General features: G+C 31.3%; 1 protein-coding gene across 1 annotated transcript; it reads left to right on the forward strand.

Moving 5' to 3' along the window:
• The first annotated feature begins 400 nt into the window (after nucleotides 1–400).
• On the forward strand, nucleotides 401–7,304 carry LOC117905334 (disease resistance protein RPV1-like). Its single transcript, XM_034818243.1, has 6 exons — nucleotides 401–928; nucleotides 1,248–2,337; nucleotides 2,473–2,781; nucleotides 2,867–4,675; nucleotides 4,768–5,413; nucleotides 6,671–7,304. Exons 1-5 carry the CDS (start codon nucleotides 435–437, stop codon nucleotides 5,407–5,409), a joined length of 4,344 nt encoding a protein of 1,447 aa, XP_034674134.1. The 5' UTR covers nucleotides 401–434; the 3' UTR covers nucleotides 5,410–5,413; nucleotides 6,671–7,304.
• The last annotated feature ends 8,241 nt before the right edge of the window (nucleotides 7,305–15,545 follow it).

Raw genomic sequence — 15,545 nt, forward strand, 5'->3', positions numbered from 1 at the left:
AAATGTCAAGAAGTATTTTAAGATGGAAATTTCAATGTAATGTTACCATTTCCAAATACTCAAATATATTCAGCGCAAGATGAAAAGAGAGGTTGTACAATAAATTATTTATTTTCTAATTTTTTTAAAAATAATTACTTTCGTAGTATTATTAAGTGAAATACTATTTGAAATCCTTTTTTCCAACTCATTACTCCTTCACATGTGACCGACAAATCACATGCTTATGCATTGGGACCCCAAAAAATGGGAAAAGGATCACCTGCTTGCATGTGTTGGGACAATTGACGTTTCCTTTTCACAATCCAACCAAAAGAGAAAAAAAGTCTTGGTTCACGTGAGGACCCAGAGATGCCGTAGGGGATATCAAGTATTGACTGACCACAAGTTAATCCTCGACTCTCTTTAAGCTTTCATCCAGAAACTCTCCAACAATGGCTTCCTCTACCCAAAAACCCTCTTCTTCTTCTTCTACCTCAATCCGTCAATATAACTTCGATGTGTTCTTGAGTTTTAGAGGTGAAGATACCCGCAACAATTTTACGGATCATTTATTCGAAAATTTGGTTCGGATGGGGATTAACACTTTCAGAGACGATCAACTTAAAAGAGGAGAAGAGATCAAATCAGAACTTTTAAAAACTATTGAAGAATCAAGAATTTCCATAGTTGTGTTCTCAAAAGACTATGCTCAGTCCAAGTGGTGTTTGGATGAGTTAGCGAAGATCATGGAGTGCAGGGATAAAATGGAACAAATAGTCTTCTCGGTGTTCTACCACGTGGATCCTTCTGATGTGCGAAAGCAAACAGGGAGCTTCGGAGAGGCATTTTCCATTCACGAAAGAAAGGTAGATGAGAAGAAGGTGCAAAGGTGGAAGGATTCCTTGACCGAAGCAAGCGATCTAAGTGGCTTCCATGTGAATGATGGGTAACTTCAACTTCCTTAATTTGTGCTTTTGATTTAATTAACTTATCAGGATTTAGTTGTCTTAAATCAAGTTAATAATTTTGTAGAGTAAAGCTTGCTTTGTGATGTTATTAATAGTAGGCTCAAAACTTGTTGTCTTCTCATTATGTGTAAAATGTTCAATATATAATGTTCTTTTAATACTTTTTACATCTTATATGCCCTTACTTTTGTTATATTGACAAAATCAAGTGAATATCACTAAATTTGCTTCATATTTGTTATCTTTTGCAATTCATTAAAACTCATCAAGTGTTACATTGTACTTTATAATGGGCAGGTATGAGTCAAAGCATATTAAGGAAATTACTAACGAGATTTGTAAAAGATTGAATCCCAAGCTTTTGCATATTGATGATGTTATAGTTGGGATGGATTTTCGCCTTAAAGAACTAAAATCATTGTTAAGTAGTGACTTGCATGACATTCGTGTGGTTGGGATCTACGGAACTGGTGGAATTGGTAAAACTACCATTGCCAAGATTGTTTATAATGAGATCCAATGTCAATTCACAAGTGCTAGCTTTCTTCAAGATGTCAGAGAGACATTCAACAAGCATTGTCAACTTCAACTACAACAACAACTTCTTCATGATACAATGGGGGATGTTGAAGAGTTTAGCAATATCAATAAAGGAATCAATATAATAAAGGCCAGACTTAGCTCAAAAAAGGTTCTTATTGTAATTGATGATGTGGATCAGTTGCAGCAATTAGAGTCAGTGGCCAGAAGTCCTAAATGGTTTGGTCCAGGAAGTACAATTATCATTACAACCAGAAACCAACATTTGTTGGTTGAGTATGGAGTGACTATATCATATGAGGCTACAGAATTACATAATAGGGAAGCTCTTCAACTCTTCAGCCAACATGCCTTTAAACAAAATGTTCCTAAAGCAGATTATGTGAACCTCTCAAATTGCTTGGTACGTTATGCTCAAGGTCTCCCTTTGGCCCTTAAAGTTCTAGGTTCTTCTCTTCGAGGCATGACAATAGATGAATGGAAAAGCGCATTGGATAAATTTAAAAAAAACCCTATGAAGGAAATTAATGATGTGCTTAGAATAAGTTTTGATGGGCTTGATTCTTCTCAAAAGGAGGTTTTCCTTGACATTGCGTGTTTTTTCAAAGGTGAATGCGAAGATGTCGTGTTAAGAATATTAGATGGTTGCAAGTTAGATCCAATGTACAACATAAGAGTTCTACGTGATAGATGTCTGATAACTATCTTAGACAACGTCATACAAATGCATGACTTGATACAACAAATGGGTTGGGCAATTGTTCGTGAAGAATGTCCTGGAGACCCAAACAAATGGAGTAGATTGTGGGATGTTGATGATATTTATGATGCATTTTCTAGACAAGAGGTACGAATTAAATGCCTAAATATAGTTATTTAAATATTTATAATCAATTTTTTTTAAGTGGTTAATTGTCTGTATAATTGTAGTTAGGATTTTTATCATGTGTTGTTCCCTTATTTTTCATTATTGTTTTTCCAGGGGATGAAAAATATTCAAACCATATCTTTGGACTTGTCTAGATCAAAAGAAATACAGTTCAGTACAAAAGTGTTTGCTAAGATGAAGAAACTTAGGTTGCTTAAAATCTATTGCAATGATCATGATGGTTTGACAAGAGAAGAGTATAAAGTGCATCTTCCTAAAGACTTTGATTTTTCTCATAATTTGAAATATCTTCATTGGCAAAGATGCACTTTGAGGTCTTTACCTTCAAGGTTTTATGGAGAGCAGCTTATTGAAATCAACTTGAAGTCTAGCAACATAAAAAAGCTTTGGAAAGGGAATAAGGTATGATCATTATTTAACGTTCTTTTTTTATAATAATTTTCAAGTAGAAGAAATTTTTTTATTAAAAGAATGTCTTTTGTTACAGTGTCTTGGAAAACTAAAGGGCATTGATTTAAGTAACTCAAAACAGCTTGTCAAAATGCCTAAATTCTCAAGCATGCTGAATTTGGAGAGACTGAATCTTGAAGGTTGCTCAAGTTTGCGCGAACTTCATTCATCTATTGGTGATCTCAAATGGTTGACTTACTTGAATTTAGGAGGATGTGAGCAGCTCCAAAGTTTACCTACTAGCATGAAGTTTGAATTTCTTGAAGTCCTTTATCTCAATCAATGTCCAAAGTTGAAGAAGATTCCTGAGATCCATGGGAATATGGGACATTTGAAGGAACTTTATTTAAATGAGAGTGGGATTAAAGAGCTACCAAGTAGCATTGTGTATTTATCATCTCTTGAAGTCCTTAATCTCTCAAATTGTTCAAACTTTGAGAAATTTCCTGAGATCCATGGAAATATAAAATTTTTGAGGGAGCTTCATTTAGAAGGATGCTCAAAGTTTGAGAAATTTCCGGATACATTTACTTATATGGAAAATTTAAGGAGGCTTCATTTATGTGAGAGTGGTATTAAAGAACTCCCTGACAGCATTGGGTATTTGGAATCTCTTGAAATTCTTGATCTCTCATATTGCTTAAAATTTGAGAAATTCCCAAAGATAAGAGGGAATATGAAATGTTTGAAGGAGCTTTCTTTAGATAAGACTGCTATTAAGGAACTCCCAAATAGCATTGGGTCCTTGAACTCTCTCAAAATTCTTTCTCTTAGAAAATGTTCAAAGTTTGAGAAATTTTCAGATGTATTTATCAATATGGGACTTTTAAGGGAGCTAAATTTATATCAGAGTGGTATTAAGGAACTCCCAGGCAGTATTGGATGTTTGGAATCTCTTGAAAATCTTGACCTCTCACATTGCTCAAACTTTGAGAAATTTCCAGAGATCCAAGGAAATATGAAATCCTTGAAGGAGCTTTCTTTAAAGAACACCCCTATTAAGGAACTCCCAAATAGCATTGGGTGCTTGCAGGCCCTTGAAATTTTTAATCTCAGTGGTTGCTCAAATCTTGAGAGATTTCCTGAGATCCAAAAAAATATGGGAAATCTATGGGCTCTTTCTCTAGACAAAACTGCTATTAAAGGATTACCCTGCTCGATAGGTCATCTCACTGGACTTGATCACTTAAATTTGGAAAACTGTAGAAACTTGAGAAGTCTTCCAGACAATATATGTGGGTTGACATCCCTTAAAGGCCTCTTTATCAATGGTTGTTCAAATCTAGAGGTTTTTTCAGAGATCACAGAGGATATGGAAGAATTAAAACGCCTTTTGTTACGTGAAACGGGCATAACAGGGCTGCCATCATCAATTGAACACCTCAGAGGTCTTGATTCCTTGGAATTGATCAATTGTGAGAACCTTGTGGCTCTTCCCAATAGCATTGGTAGTTTGACACGTCTTACTAGTCTTCGTGTTCGTAACTGTACAAAGCTCCATAACTTGCCTGACAATTTGAGAAGCCTACGGTGTTGCCTAATAGAACTAGATCTAGGTGGTTGCAATTTGAAGGAAGGAGAAATCCCCAGTGATTTATGGTGCTTATCCTCACTGGTATCTTTAGATGTAAGTGAAAACCATATTCGTTGCATACCCGCTGGCATCACTCAACTTTTTGAGCTTAAAACCCTTTACATGAATCACTGCCCGATGCTTGAAGAAATTGTAGAGCTTCCATCAAGTTTAACAAAGATGGAGGCACATGGTTGTCCATGCCTGGAAACAGAAACTTTCTCAAGTCCACTTTGGTCTTCTCTGCTCAAATGCTTCAAATCACCAAATCAGGTATCAGTTTCATGGCAGAATTATTTATTTATTTTTTATGATAATAAAATAAAAATAAAAAACATGAGATTTACATGATATTTTTTCTACAGTCAACATTTTTTTGGCGGGGGAGATTTGTCATTCCAGGGAGTAGTGGAATACCAGAGTGGGTAAGCCATCAGAGAATGGGGTGTCAAGTAAGAATAGAGCTCCCAATGAATTGGTATGAAGATAACAACTTCTTAGGATTTGTTCTATTCTTCCATCATGTTCCTCTTGATGATGATGATGAATGTGAGACAACAGAAGGTAGTCTTCCACATTGTGAATTGACGATATCCCATGGTGATCAATCTGAACGACTGGTGAAGATATGGTTTTATTCTGATTGTAAAACCTACTGGATTAGGGGTTTATCATGTGGCGACGAATTGGACCCCTACTACAGTGGTAGCACATCAGATCCAGCAATTTGGGTGACGTATTTCCCTCAGATTAACATTCCCCGTGAGTATCGATCCAGTTGGTGGAACAACTTTAAGGCTCACTTCCACACTCAAATCGGTTATGGCTCTTTTAGCTGTGGCGATAACACATGCTTTAAAGTGAAAAGCTGTGGGATACATCTCTTGTACGCCCAAGATCAGATCCATTGCCCTCAGCCGTCAAGAGGAAGCCTTGGTGACAGAGAAGATCACCCAGCCAAGACATTAAAGATTCTCCAAAAGATCAAAGCTTTATTTAAACCCTAGCAAGGTATGTCTTCTCTCTTTTTTATTTATTAGATGGAATTAGAGAAAAAAGAAATATCTAGATAACTTTTAAAATTATATCCTAGTGACTGATTTTTTATTTTTTATTTTATTTTGTTCTTTTTCTTTCCTAAAAAAATATTTTAGAACTTATTATTTGGAGTAGATTATTGAATTTAAAAGGAAGTCATGCAATTTAGAGGGTAAAATTATATGTGTAGAGCTTAACAATTATGATACGTTTCTTAAATTGATTGATTATGGGATCCATCTATAAACAACCTAAAAGGTGAGAGCATGACTTAGGGCTGGTGGGCTTGGCGCAAAATATCTTTTTATTTATTTAGGAATTTTAAAAAATCAAAATAAAAACTACAGGCTTTGTTCGGCTCCTAAGAAAATGATTTTTGTATGAGACAAAAAAAGAAAAAGAAATTCTAGATAGATTATTTAGATTATATTCTACTTAATTGTTGGTAAATTTTAATTTTATTTAAATAATTTATATTTTATTAAACAATTTTCTTAGTGGTAGGTTGTTTTGGTTTGACTCTTAAGATTTTTAAAATACCAAGTTCTAATTTACTATTGATGATGATGGTGCTACATTTATATTATATTGTTAGAAACAAGTTTTGAATAAAATTTTATCAATTTAATTATTTAAAAAATTCTTAAAATTTATTTCTAAAATTATTGAATTTTTAAAGTTTCGCTAAAAAATGTAAAATTTTTAAAAATTTATGATCTCATTTCTTGCCTTTTAAAAAAAAAAAAAAATTCCTTTGAAAATATTGCTTGAATTTTTATTAATTTTTAAATAAAATTTAAAAATTATCAACTTTTTTTTTTTAAAAATCATTTCATACTTCATAGGTTTTTTCTTTCACAACCATTATCAATAACTAAAACGTTTCCCTATCTATTTTTTTTTTTTATATTTTTTGTTTCATAACTAATATAAGTAATCACTTATTTTGTTAAATGATCATGAAATATAAATATTTTTGTATGCTTATTACAATTCATGATTCTTTTTAATTTTTGCTTTTTTTTTTAAAAAAATTTAATTTGTCCCTACCCATCTACTTCGCCACTGCTTTGAGACCATATCGAGATAGTTTGAAACATATAACTTATATGCTTCTCATTTCATATTTATATTTTTTTATTTTATTTAGACATTACAATATATTAAAAATTATGAGATTCTATTTTTCTTATTTAGTCATTACAATAAAATAAAAAGGTTCTTATGCAGAGAAATCAAATAAAAAAAAATGAAGACATCTCTAATTTCCAACTCTACTCAACAAGGTATGTCTTCTTCATCTTTGTTTTTATTGAAAGTTAAAATATTTACCAAAATTAGCAGCAAAAAATGTCCAAACAATTTTTAATATGATTACATGCTTGGAAAAATATGAAGTTTGATATAGGATTAGATATGGTCAAGTCATTTCTAAACTGGTAGGCCAAACAATTATCATATGTTTTTCAAATTGCACAATTATCTTATAAGCATGGGTTAATATTTATTTTGCTCTTACTTTGCTTTATTTTTAAAGATGACATTATGATATACTCGTGGAACTATGACTAATCATTGTCGTTGGTCAGGATGTTAATGGAAACATGACTAACTATTAGTCCTGGAATTGGAAGTGGTGGCAGAGATACAGTATTGAACCAGAATGAGAATACCATAAAAGAGACTCTTTGTTTGGATTGTGAATTTTAATTTGTATGTTTTAAAGCATGGATAATTTGAACTGCGGATTTAATTTGTATGTTTTTAGGTATGAATAATTTTGTTTATTTGAAGTTATTCACAAGTGCTTTTAAGAATGACTTTGACACATTGATAAATTATCTTCATTTATCTATTAAGATCATATGCATAGTGAACAAACTAGCTTAAATTCTTTTATTGTGTTTTAATTATGTTGCAAATTATTTCGTAGTGTCGTATGAAAAGAGATATATTCAATATTTAATTACAAATGTAATCGAGCATAATCCAAATACTATATAAAAAAAAATGTTACCATAATCTCGACTAGTATCGTTAAATCCTATCTTTGATAGCTCTAGTTTAAAATCTCTTAAACCTAAACTGCAAAAATCATTTTGTTAAATCCAAACATTATTTTGTTTGATGACCATTTTTATGCACCTATTTTAAATTATTTATAAGGTCATTTTTATCTTGTTCTTATTATTTTTGTCTAAATGTACCTATTTCATATCACTAAAAGAAGGGAAAATATGTTGAATAATAAAAGGAATTTAAATAAAATATACCAATATGACTACATTTTAATACTTGAATTGTGAGGAATGTTTATAGGGCTTAGTCATGTCCAAGTTTCATTACTCAACTTGTTTAACCATTTTTTTATATATATATTTTCTTATAATAAGTGTAAATACATCATAATTTTATTTATTCAATTCAACTTAATACTAGTGTTTGATAAAATTGAAAATTAAGTCCTAAAAAAACCATTATTCTAAATTATAAGTAATGACATTATAAATGTTGAATTAGTATAAAGTAGAGTAAGAAAGGAGTTCCTAAGATTTTTTTTTTTTTTTTTTGGCATTTCTCTAACAAGAAATAGAGATATTTTGTAACATATATTTTTATTACATATATGTTTGAAATTTTGTAGTCTTTTGAGAGAGAGATGACCTCTTGCTAAGAAACAAAATAATGCCCCCAGCCTCATGTGCTAAATGAAATGAGTTACCTGGATTAAGCACACTTCCTAACTCTTTTGAAAAGCATGTAAGAAATACATACATATATATATATATATATATATATATATATATATATATATATATATATATATATATATATATATATATATATATATATATATACATTGAAGAATAAAAATACACAAAATGAACTACAAAAGATGTGCACGAAATTACACAGAAAGTATACAAAGGGTGTCAGGCAAAAGGATCAAAAAAGAGTGACGCAAGTCCTTGCAACTCTCTACAAGTTCTGATCCAAATCCTTGGTAATTCAATGGTATTAGACACATAGCCGGCTACTTCAACTACCAAATGACATAAACTCTCTACAAGGTCCCCAGGCACCCTTCTGATACCTGTGGACTCTAACTCGGTACCCAGCTGTATGTTTGTGGCAGCAGTTATCCTTTGATGAACTTCTACTGGAACATTAGATCACATCAGAAGAAAGGCACCCTTCCACCTTACAAGCTATTCAAACTTAGGATCCCATCTACTTCAGGAAAAAAGATAATAACATGAAAATAAAGTTTCTCCAAGAGAGCAAGAGTAGAGGGAAGCCCCTTCTCTTAGAGAAACTTGACAGTCTCATTTCCCATAAAGCAAATTAAGAAACACATCAATCAAACACCTACAAAGGAGATCACCACCATAATTTGCTTCTGTGTCCGTATTAGTTTTCCTCTAAATCTTTAATATAATGTTAGAAAAAAAATAAAAATAAAATGAAAGACATGAATTCAACTATAAGGTCCACAGAATCTTTTAAGTAAATAAGTAAATAAATAAACAAAAATAACATGAACCACATGTGAGATCATTGCGAAAGATCAGGCGAGATCCAAAATAGAATTACTCCAGCTGAAATGGTACACATTTTCAAAGAATAGGGGAAAAGTTAAGATCCAATAAAAGAATCCAAAATACAACATTTAACTCTGAAAATCAATGAGCCATTTCTTTCTAAGAAAAACTAAGTGCTTCAATGGTTTCTCTAACTTGTACATTCTTAATAACTGAGACTCATTGCCAAGTCAAATAACCCATTCTGGAATGCCTCATACAAGTAGAAGAATTGATATCAAATGTATGGTGATACTTTAAGTTCATGCCATTGGGATCTACAAATTTAACTAATAATGAATCTGATCCAATAAATACAGACCCTTCAACCATCATTTGAGATAGAAGACACTATCAAAATTAGATTCACCATCCCCATCATTATAATAACCAATGCCACAAAATCAAAACCATATACATGCCGAATATCAATCCAATACAAGACAAAACTTATATTGTGTCACACAAATTTGTAAACTTAAGTTGTACTAGCCATTTGTGACTCACTGCTTCCTGTATGTGGATGTGAGGAGGAATCAGTAGCATGCAATGTCGAATTTCCTTTGATGGCAAACAAGTTGAATTCTGGTTTTTGTATCGAAGACATAAATTTGTGAAATCGATCATCAAAACAAGCTTTAAGTTCCTGTGGTGATAGAAGGTTTGGCCTTTCAAGAACTTTAACTGCAGTGTTTGCTGCAAGGTTAATCTGTGAGATGGCAATGGCAAAACAAATTAGTGAAAAGCTCTTTCTGGTGAAGTCTATAAATGTTTACTTCCAAAACCAAAGTTCAAAATAGAAAAGCATTCAAAATTCTTACGCATTCTATCCTGAAGAAAGTAAGACATAGTAAGAAAATAAGAGTGCACAAGGTATAAGTTAATTAGACAAAACAAAAAGAAGACAGCATAAAAAAAAAAAAAGAATAGTAATAGAAAAGCAGGCATACAGACCATTCCTAAACCCGTTACATGCTTACCTGGCATAGTCAACCTTTACTTTGGATGGGGGTTGGGGTAGTTTTGCAAAAGCCAACACAAAAACTAAAGGAAATATATTGAGATCCTTATTTGTTTGGTTGGAAGAAAGGTTGCCCAGTTAGATGATTGTTTTGTGTTCATCAACAATACGAGTGTAGTCTAGTGCAAGTTCTATTGTTGTTTCTCTGCTTTTTTCTCTTCCCATTTCTTGATAGTCGTATGACATGTACCATACATGTGTACCCCAATTGAGCACTCTTAATGTGATAGAATATATATTATATTATTTTACCTATTTAGATATATATATATATATATATCCTAACCGAATGGGAAAAAACCAGATAATCAGTCTAATTAATTTTATTTTTATAATTAAAATTTTGAAGTTAAGAAAAAGTATTGAATAAGATATTAATTTTTTTCTACTAAGGTAACTCTCAAGAGATGTGGGATAAGGTAAAGGGATTTAAAAAGTTGCGTTTGAACCACAGACCATAAGCTCATTATGAGCATAACTACTCTACTATGCTCCATCCTTATTTGTATTAATATTTAATAGAAAACAACTACATAAGTTATTTCAAAAAATAATATATATAAATTACATTTTTTTTTTCATTTTCAATTCGTTTTCATATTTAAATATAACTTTTTTTTACCATTTTGAATACATTTTCATATTTAAATATTGTATATATTTTGTTTAATAAATTTAAACCATTAATACATTTATATAAAATGAATAAATAATATTATAAATATTATTTAATTTTTAATTATATTTTTTAAATATTTTAATTTTAATAAAATATAAAATTTATATTTAAGACTTCATCGATTTGACAGCGGTTCAACCACTGATCCAACCAGTGAATTATGAACCGATAACTTTTTCGAGTCAATATCTGATCCTGTTCTGAAAACATTATTAAAAGTGACAATATTTTTTTAATAATTTTAATCATGTAAAATTATATTATTACATAAAAATTTGATTACTTTACTTGAACAATATATTTTTATTTACATGAGGCATTGTGTAAATATTTAACTTTTCAAATACAAAATATTTTTAAATATCTAATAACATAATATAATTTTTATTAATAAATTTTAAATATTGTAATCATCAATATTATTAACAAAGAGATAACAAATTACTTATTAAATTATAAATTATAGAATACATTGGTATAATATATATATTTTTATTTAAAACAATATTGAATGTTGAAATACATGATATAATGTAACCATTATATATAACATATACGATTGGACATCTTGTATAAAATAAATATGAATGTAGCATAATATGTTCTATTTAATATAATATTATAAAAAAGTTAAATTTCATTACCTTTTTAGGTTTGGTATAAATACATCTAATCATCACTGATTTCAAATTTGGGCAGTTAACACCTTAATAAATTTATTTCATTTATAAAATTATTTTTTTAAGAGATTTGAATAAAAAGGATTTTAGATAAATGTGTTTAATAATTTTTTTTTTAAAAAAATAAATTTTATATATGAAATACCTCTACAAGGTATTAACTAACGAAATATAAAATCAATGAAAGTTTAATATATTTATACTGAACGGGATGTGAATGAAATTAATCCTATTTTAAACTATCATGTTTCATATTGTGAAACCAAGGTTTGGTAATCTTGATTTTGATGATAACAAAACAAGGTTTAGAACTAATGACTACATTTTAAGTGTGATTAGGCAAGACGACTTCCAAAATGGTAATCCAAGACAAATTAAGCCAAGGAGAAATCATGAAGAAGAAGACCACCTCAAAGAGAAGAGTTTTTCAAGACCAAAGCTTCTTAAGATCTCTTTGTAAGGTTGTTGGTGCACTAGGACTTTCATGCATTTCATTATTTATTTATGCACCAAAATCATCCAAGAGTAATATTGTTTTAAATATCTTAAGAATTGGATGATTTCATGTTTTCAACTAAAACCTTGTGTTAAATGATTTTCAAACTTGTGTTAAAAGGTTTTAAGTTGAAAAGGGTTGAGTGTTGAGCCAAAAAAATGGCTCAACTGGTTCAACCAACCGGTCGACCGGTTGTGCTTGTCCGGTCGAGGACAGGTTGAGGGAGGCCAAAAAGTTTCTCTCTCTCCCAGTGGCCTTCTCTTCTTGGTCAAGGTTGAACCTCAACCGGTTAAGGTCCGGTCGAGGTCCAGTCGAGGTCCGGTCGAGGTCTGGTTGAGGCCCAACGATCACTTTCCCTAACGGCTAGTCAACCGGTCGACCCCTAACTCTACCGGTCGAACCCCTAACTCGACCGGTCGAACCCCCAATGGCTAGTTTGACTTTTTTCTTCCATAAAAAGGCTCCAATCTTCATTGTTTCATGAGTTTAACCTTCCCAAATCATTATTGATTATATTTGAGCCTTGAAAGAGTATTTTTGAGTGCACCATTATTCCAAAACTTGCATATCTTTAGTGCACCATCCAATCCTAGTTTCTCTTGTATCATTTAAGCTTAAAGTTCTTGTGCTAGGATTTTTGAGAGATCATTTTATTTGTAAACCTTTGAAAGGAAGTTTCTCAAGTGTGAGGTATCACTTGAGAGGTTGTTCAAGAGTGGGATAACTCTTGAGAAGTGTAAAGGGTGCTTGGAGCCAAAAGTCCAAGAGACTGAATTGGAACCATAATCCAATTGTAAAGAGATTGGAAGCTTGGTTGAAGCTTCAAGATAGTGGAACCCTCACTCGGTTAGGAGGTTGAGGAGAGTGGACGTAGGCAAGGAAGTGTCGAACCACTATAAACTCTCGTGTTTGCACTCTCTCTTCCCTAACTCTTTTAAGTTATATGCTATTGTGTTTATTTTGTTTATTATATATTTGCATATAATTGTCTCTTATTTTTGCATAGTTTAAATTTGTGAAAAAAAGACCATCACCCTATTTACCCCCCCCTCTAGGGTGATTACCATAGTTTGGATTAGCCTCAAATTCCTAACACACACACATACACACACACACACACACACACACACACACACACACACACACACACACACACACACATATATATATATATATATATATCCTTACCATTCCCTTGCTATTCAACCAACCAACCAATTATATCACATATCTAGCCAAAGGGAAATGAAAGTAAAAATTGAATGAGACATCCTAGCCAAGAATTAAGTTTTAAGACAATGCTATTTAAAGTGGGCCCATCACTCTAAAAATAGTTAAGAGGGTTAAGTTACTTAAGTGTACATGCTCCTCTCACTGTGGCCCTCTCCTAGAATTACTTAATATTACTGCTCTATATATATATTTTCTTACATGCATGATGTTTATTTTACTTACCAAAAAATTGACATGCTTTACATTTGGTGACTGTTATATCCTTATAATTGGAATTTAATTTTATTTGAGTAACTATCATGTCCTTATTTGGGTCAAGAGTTGAAAAAAGTGTAAAGTGAATATTCTTAAATAAATTTAAAACCAAATTACTATAATTTTGAAAGTGAAGGGAAGTTGTAAATCCCTAGAGTTTAGAGAGCAAAATGTACACGATCAATACTCAAAAATAGACGGAGAATGGGCCAACTACTACCTTCTTCCTCACAAAAGAAACCCATTCTTGGTCGCTGCACCTCCTTGTTTTCATTTTTCATCCGCTTTTTCCCCATCCAAATACTTCATGCTTAATTTATCATAGAAAATTAGTTAGAAAAAAATAAAATATAATTAAAATTAATTAAAAACTTATGTGTTTTTGAATTATTTAATATTTATATAAAAAATAAGAAAATAAATGAAATAAGTTTAAAGATACATATAAAAATAAAATATTTACTTTAATTTTTTTTCTTCCATCTTCTCTCTCCATTTTCTTTCACCTTTATTTTTCTTTGAATTTTTCAAAAAACAAACATAGGCTCAAAATTCATAAATTAAAATTTTGAAATTGTTCTAAAAAAAAGTCAAACTTAATTTTCTAGAAAATTTATAGAACTTTGAATTAGGTTATCTATTTTACCCTCAAAATCACTCCATGCTAATGCTATTCTATTTAAACAAAACAATCTAAAAACAATATGAATCTTCTAATCAATCCAAGTATTGTTACAAAAGATAGTCAATATTAATTCCTTTTAACATTTGAGAGAGATGAAATTACTTTTATTGGCCCTAACAACCTCTATCCAAATTTTCTTGACATCTAAGTAACATCTTAGGACCAATTGACATATCATTTTGAAATCAAACATATCGGTCTATGTAAGATTAAAAACACCAAATTATTCATTAACCTCCTTTCTCATGCTTCTGTATAGAGTCTAAATGTTTCATGTCTACCTAAGTTGGGAGTAACGCTTGCTGCACCTTCATGGTAGAATTATGTACTTGTTCTGGTGTCAAGTATATGGGATGGTTACCTAAGTTGGGAGCAATGCTTGGTGCAACTTGATGGGTGGAATTACCTGTCCCAACATCAACTTAATGGTCTTGATTTGATGGATTGAGCTGGTGACATAATTAATGAGACAAATTAACATATAATATTATTATTGATCCTCCACACACAGACACACACACAATTAATGAGACAAATTAACATATAATATTATTATTTAATCCTCCACACACACACACACACACACACACAAGGACATGGGTTGACATCTAGTTGCTACCTGCCATCATAACTTAGCCACCGCCGCACCTCTACTATTGTTTGCAGCCACGAAATACATCCAAGCCGGCAAGGCTTCATTGCAGTTCACCATGTTCGCCACAACTCTCCCGGAATCACCTCCTTCCAACATGTGAGTCTTTGACTTCCCCTTTTCCATTTGCTAAAATTATTTACTTTTCTTCTTATTCATTTTGTTCCTATTTGGATTGTCTTAGTTTGCTCTTGATTAAACCCTAAAGTTTCTTTGATCTAGAAAATTGAAAGCCCTTTGTGAAATTTGCACAATGAACCTCTAATTGCAACACACAAAATGGAAGGTATGTTGGTGCTTATAAATTGTATACATGTTTTTCTTTTGTTCTTTCTTTTCTTTTAAATAATTGTTATCAGAATACCTGTTGTTCTTTCTTGTAATTTTTTTATTCTATGTGGTGTTTATTTGATATGGTTTTATGGAGATCACGAGTTTGCAATTTTCTTTTCTTTTCAATTTAATCTCTTGAATGCACATTATTTCATTAATTAATGAATTATTTTGTCATCTTAAAGTTCAACTAAAATCTGTTTTGGGATTCCTCTGTTTGGTTTCCAAGAAAAGAAACACTTGCTAAATTTTGAATTTTAAGCTCTAAGTTGTTTTTGGTTTCCAAAAATTTTAGAAATTTGTCTTAACCAAGCTAAATAGTTGTAGCACAGTTGAGAGGAAATTTCTTGGTTCAGAACTGGTCAAAATTTTTAAATGTACTTTTAAGGAAAATTTGTTTGAATTAAAAAACCAAGAGCAGCTAAGAAATGAACCCCATTTCTGGTTAAATTATTGCTTGTTATATTTTAGTTATATTGAGTTTTTGACA

The sequence above is a fragment of the Vitis riparia genome, chromosome 18 (genome assembly GCF_004353265.1).
Source record: "Vitis riparia cultivar Riparia Gloire de Montpellier isolate 1030 chromosome 18, EGFV_Vit.rip_1.0, whole genome shotgun sequence".
NCBI classification, from domain to species: Eukaryota; Viridiplantae; Streptophyta; class Magnoliopsida; order Vitales; family Vitaceae; genus Vitis; species Vitis riparia.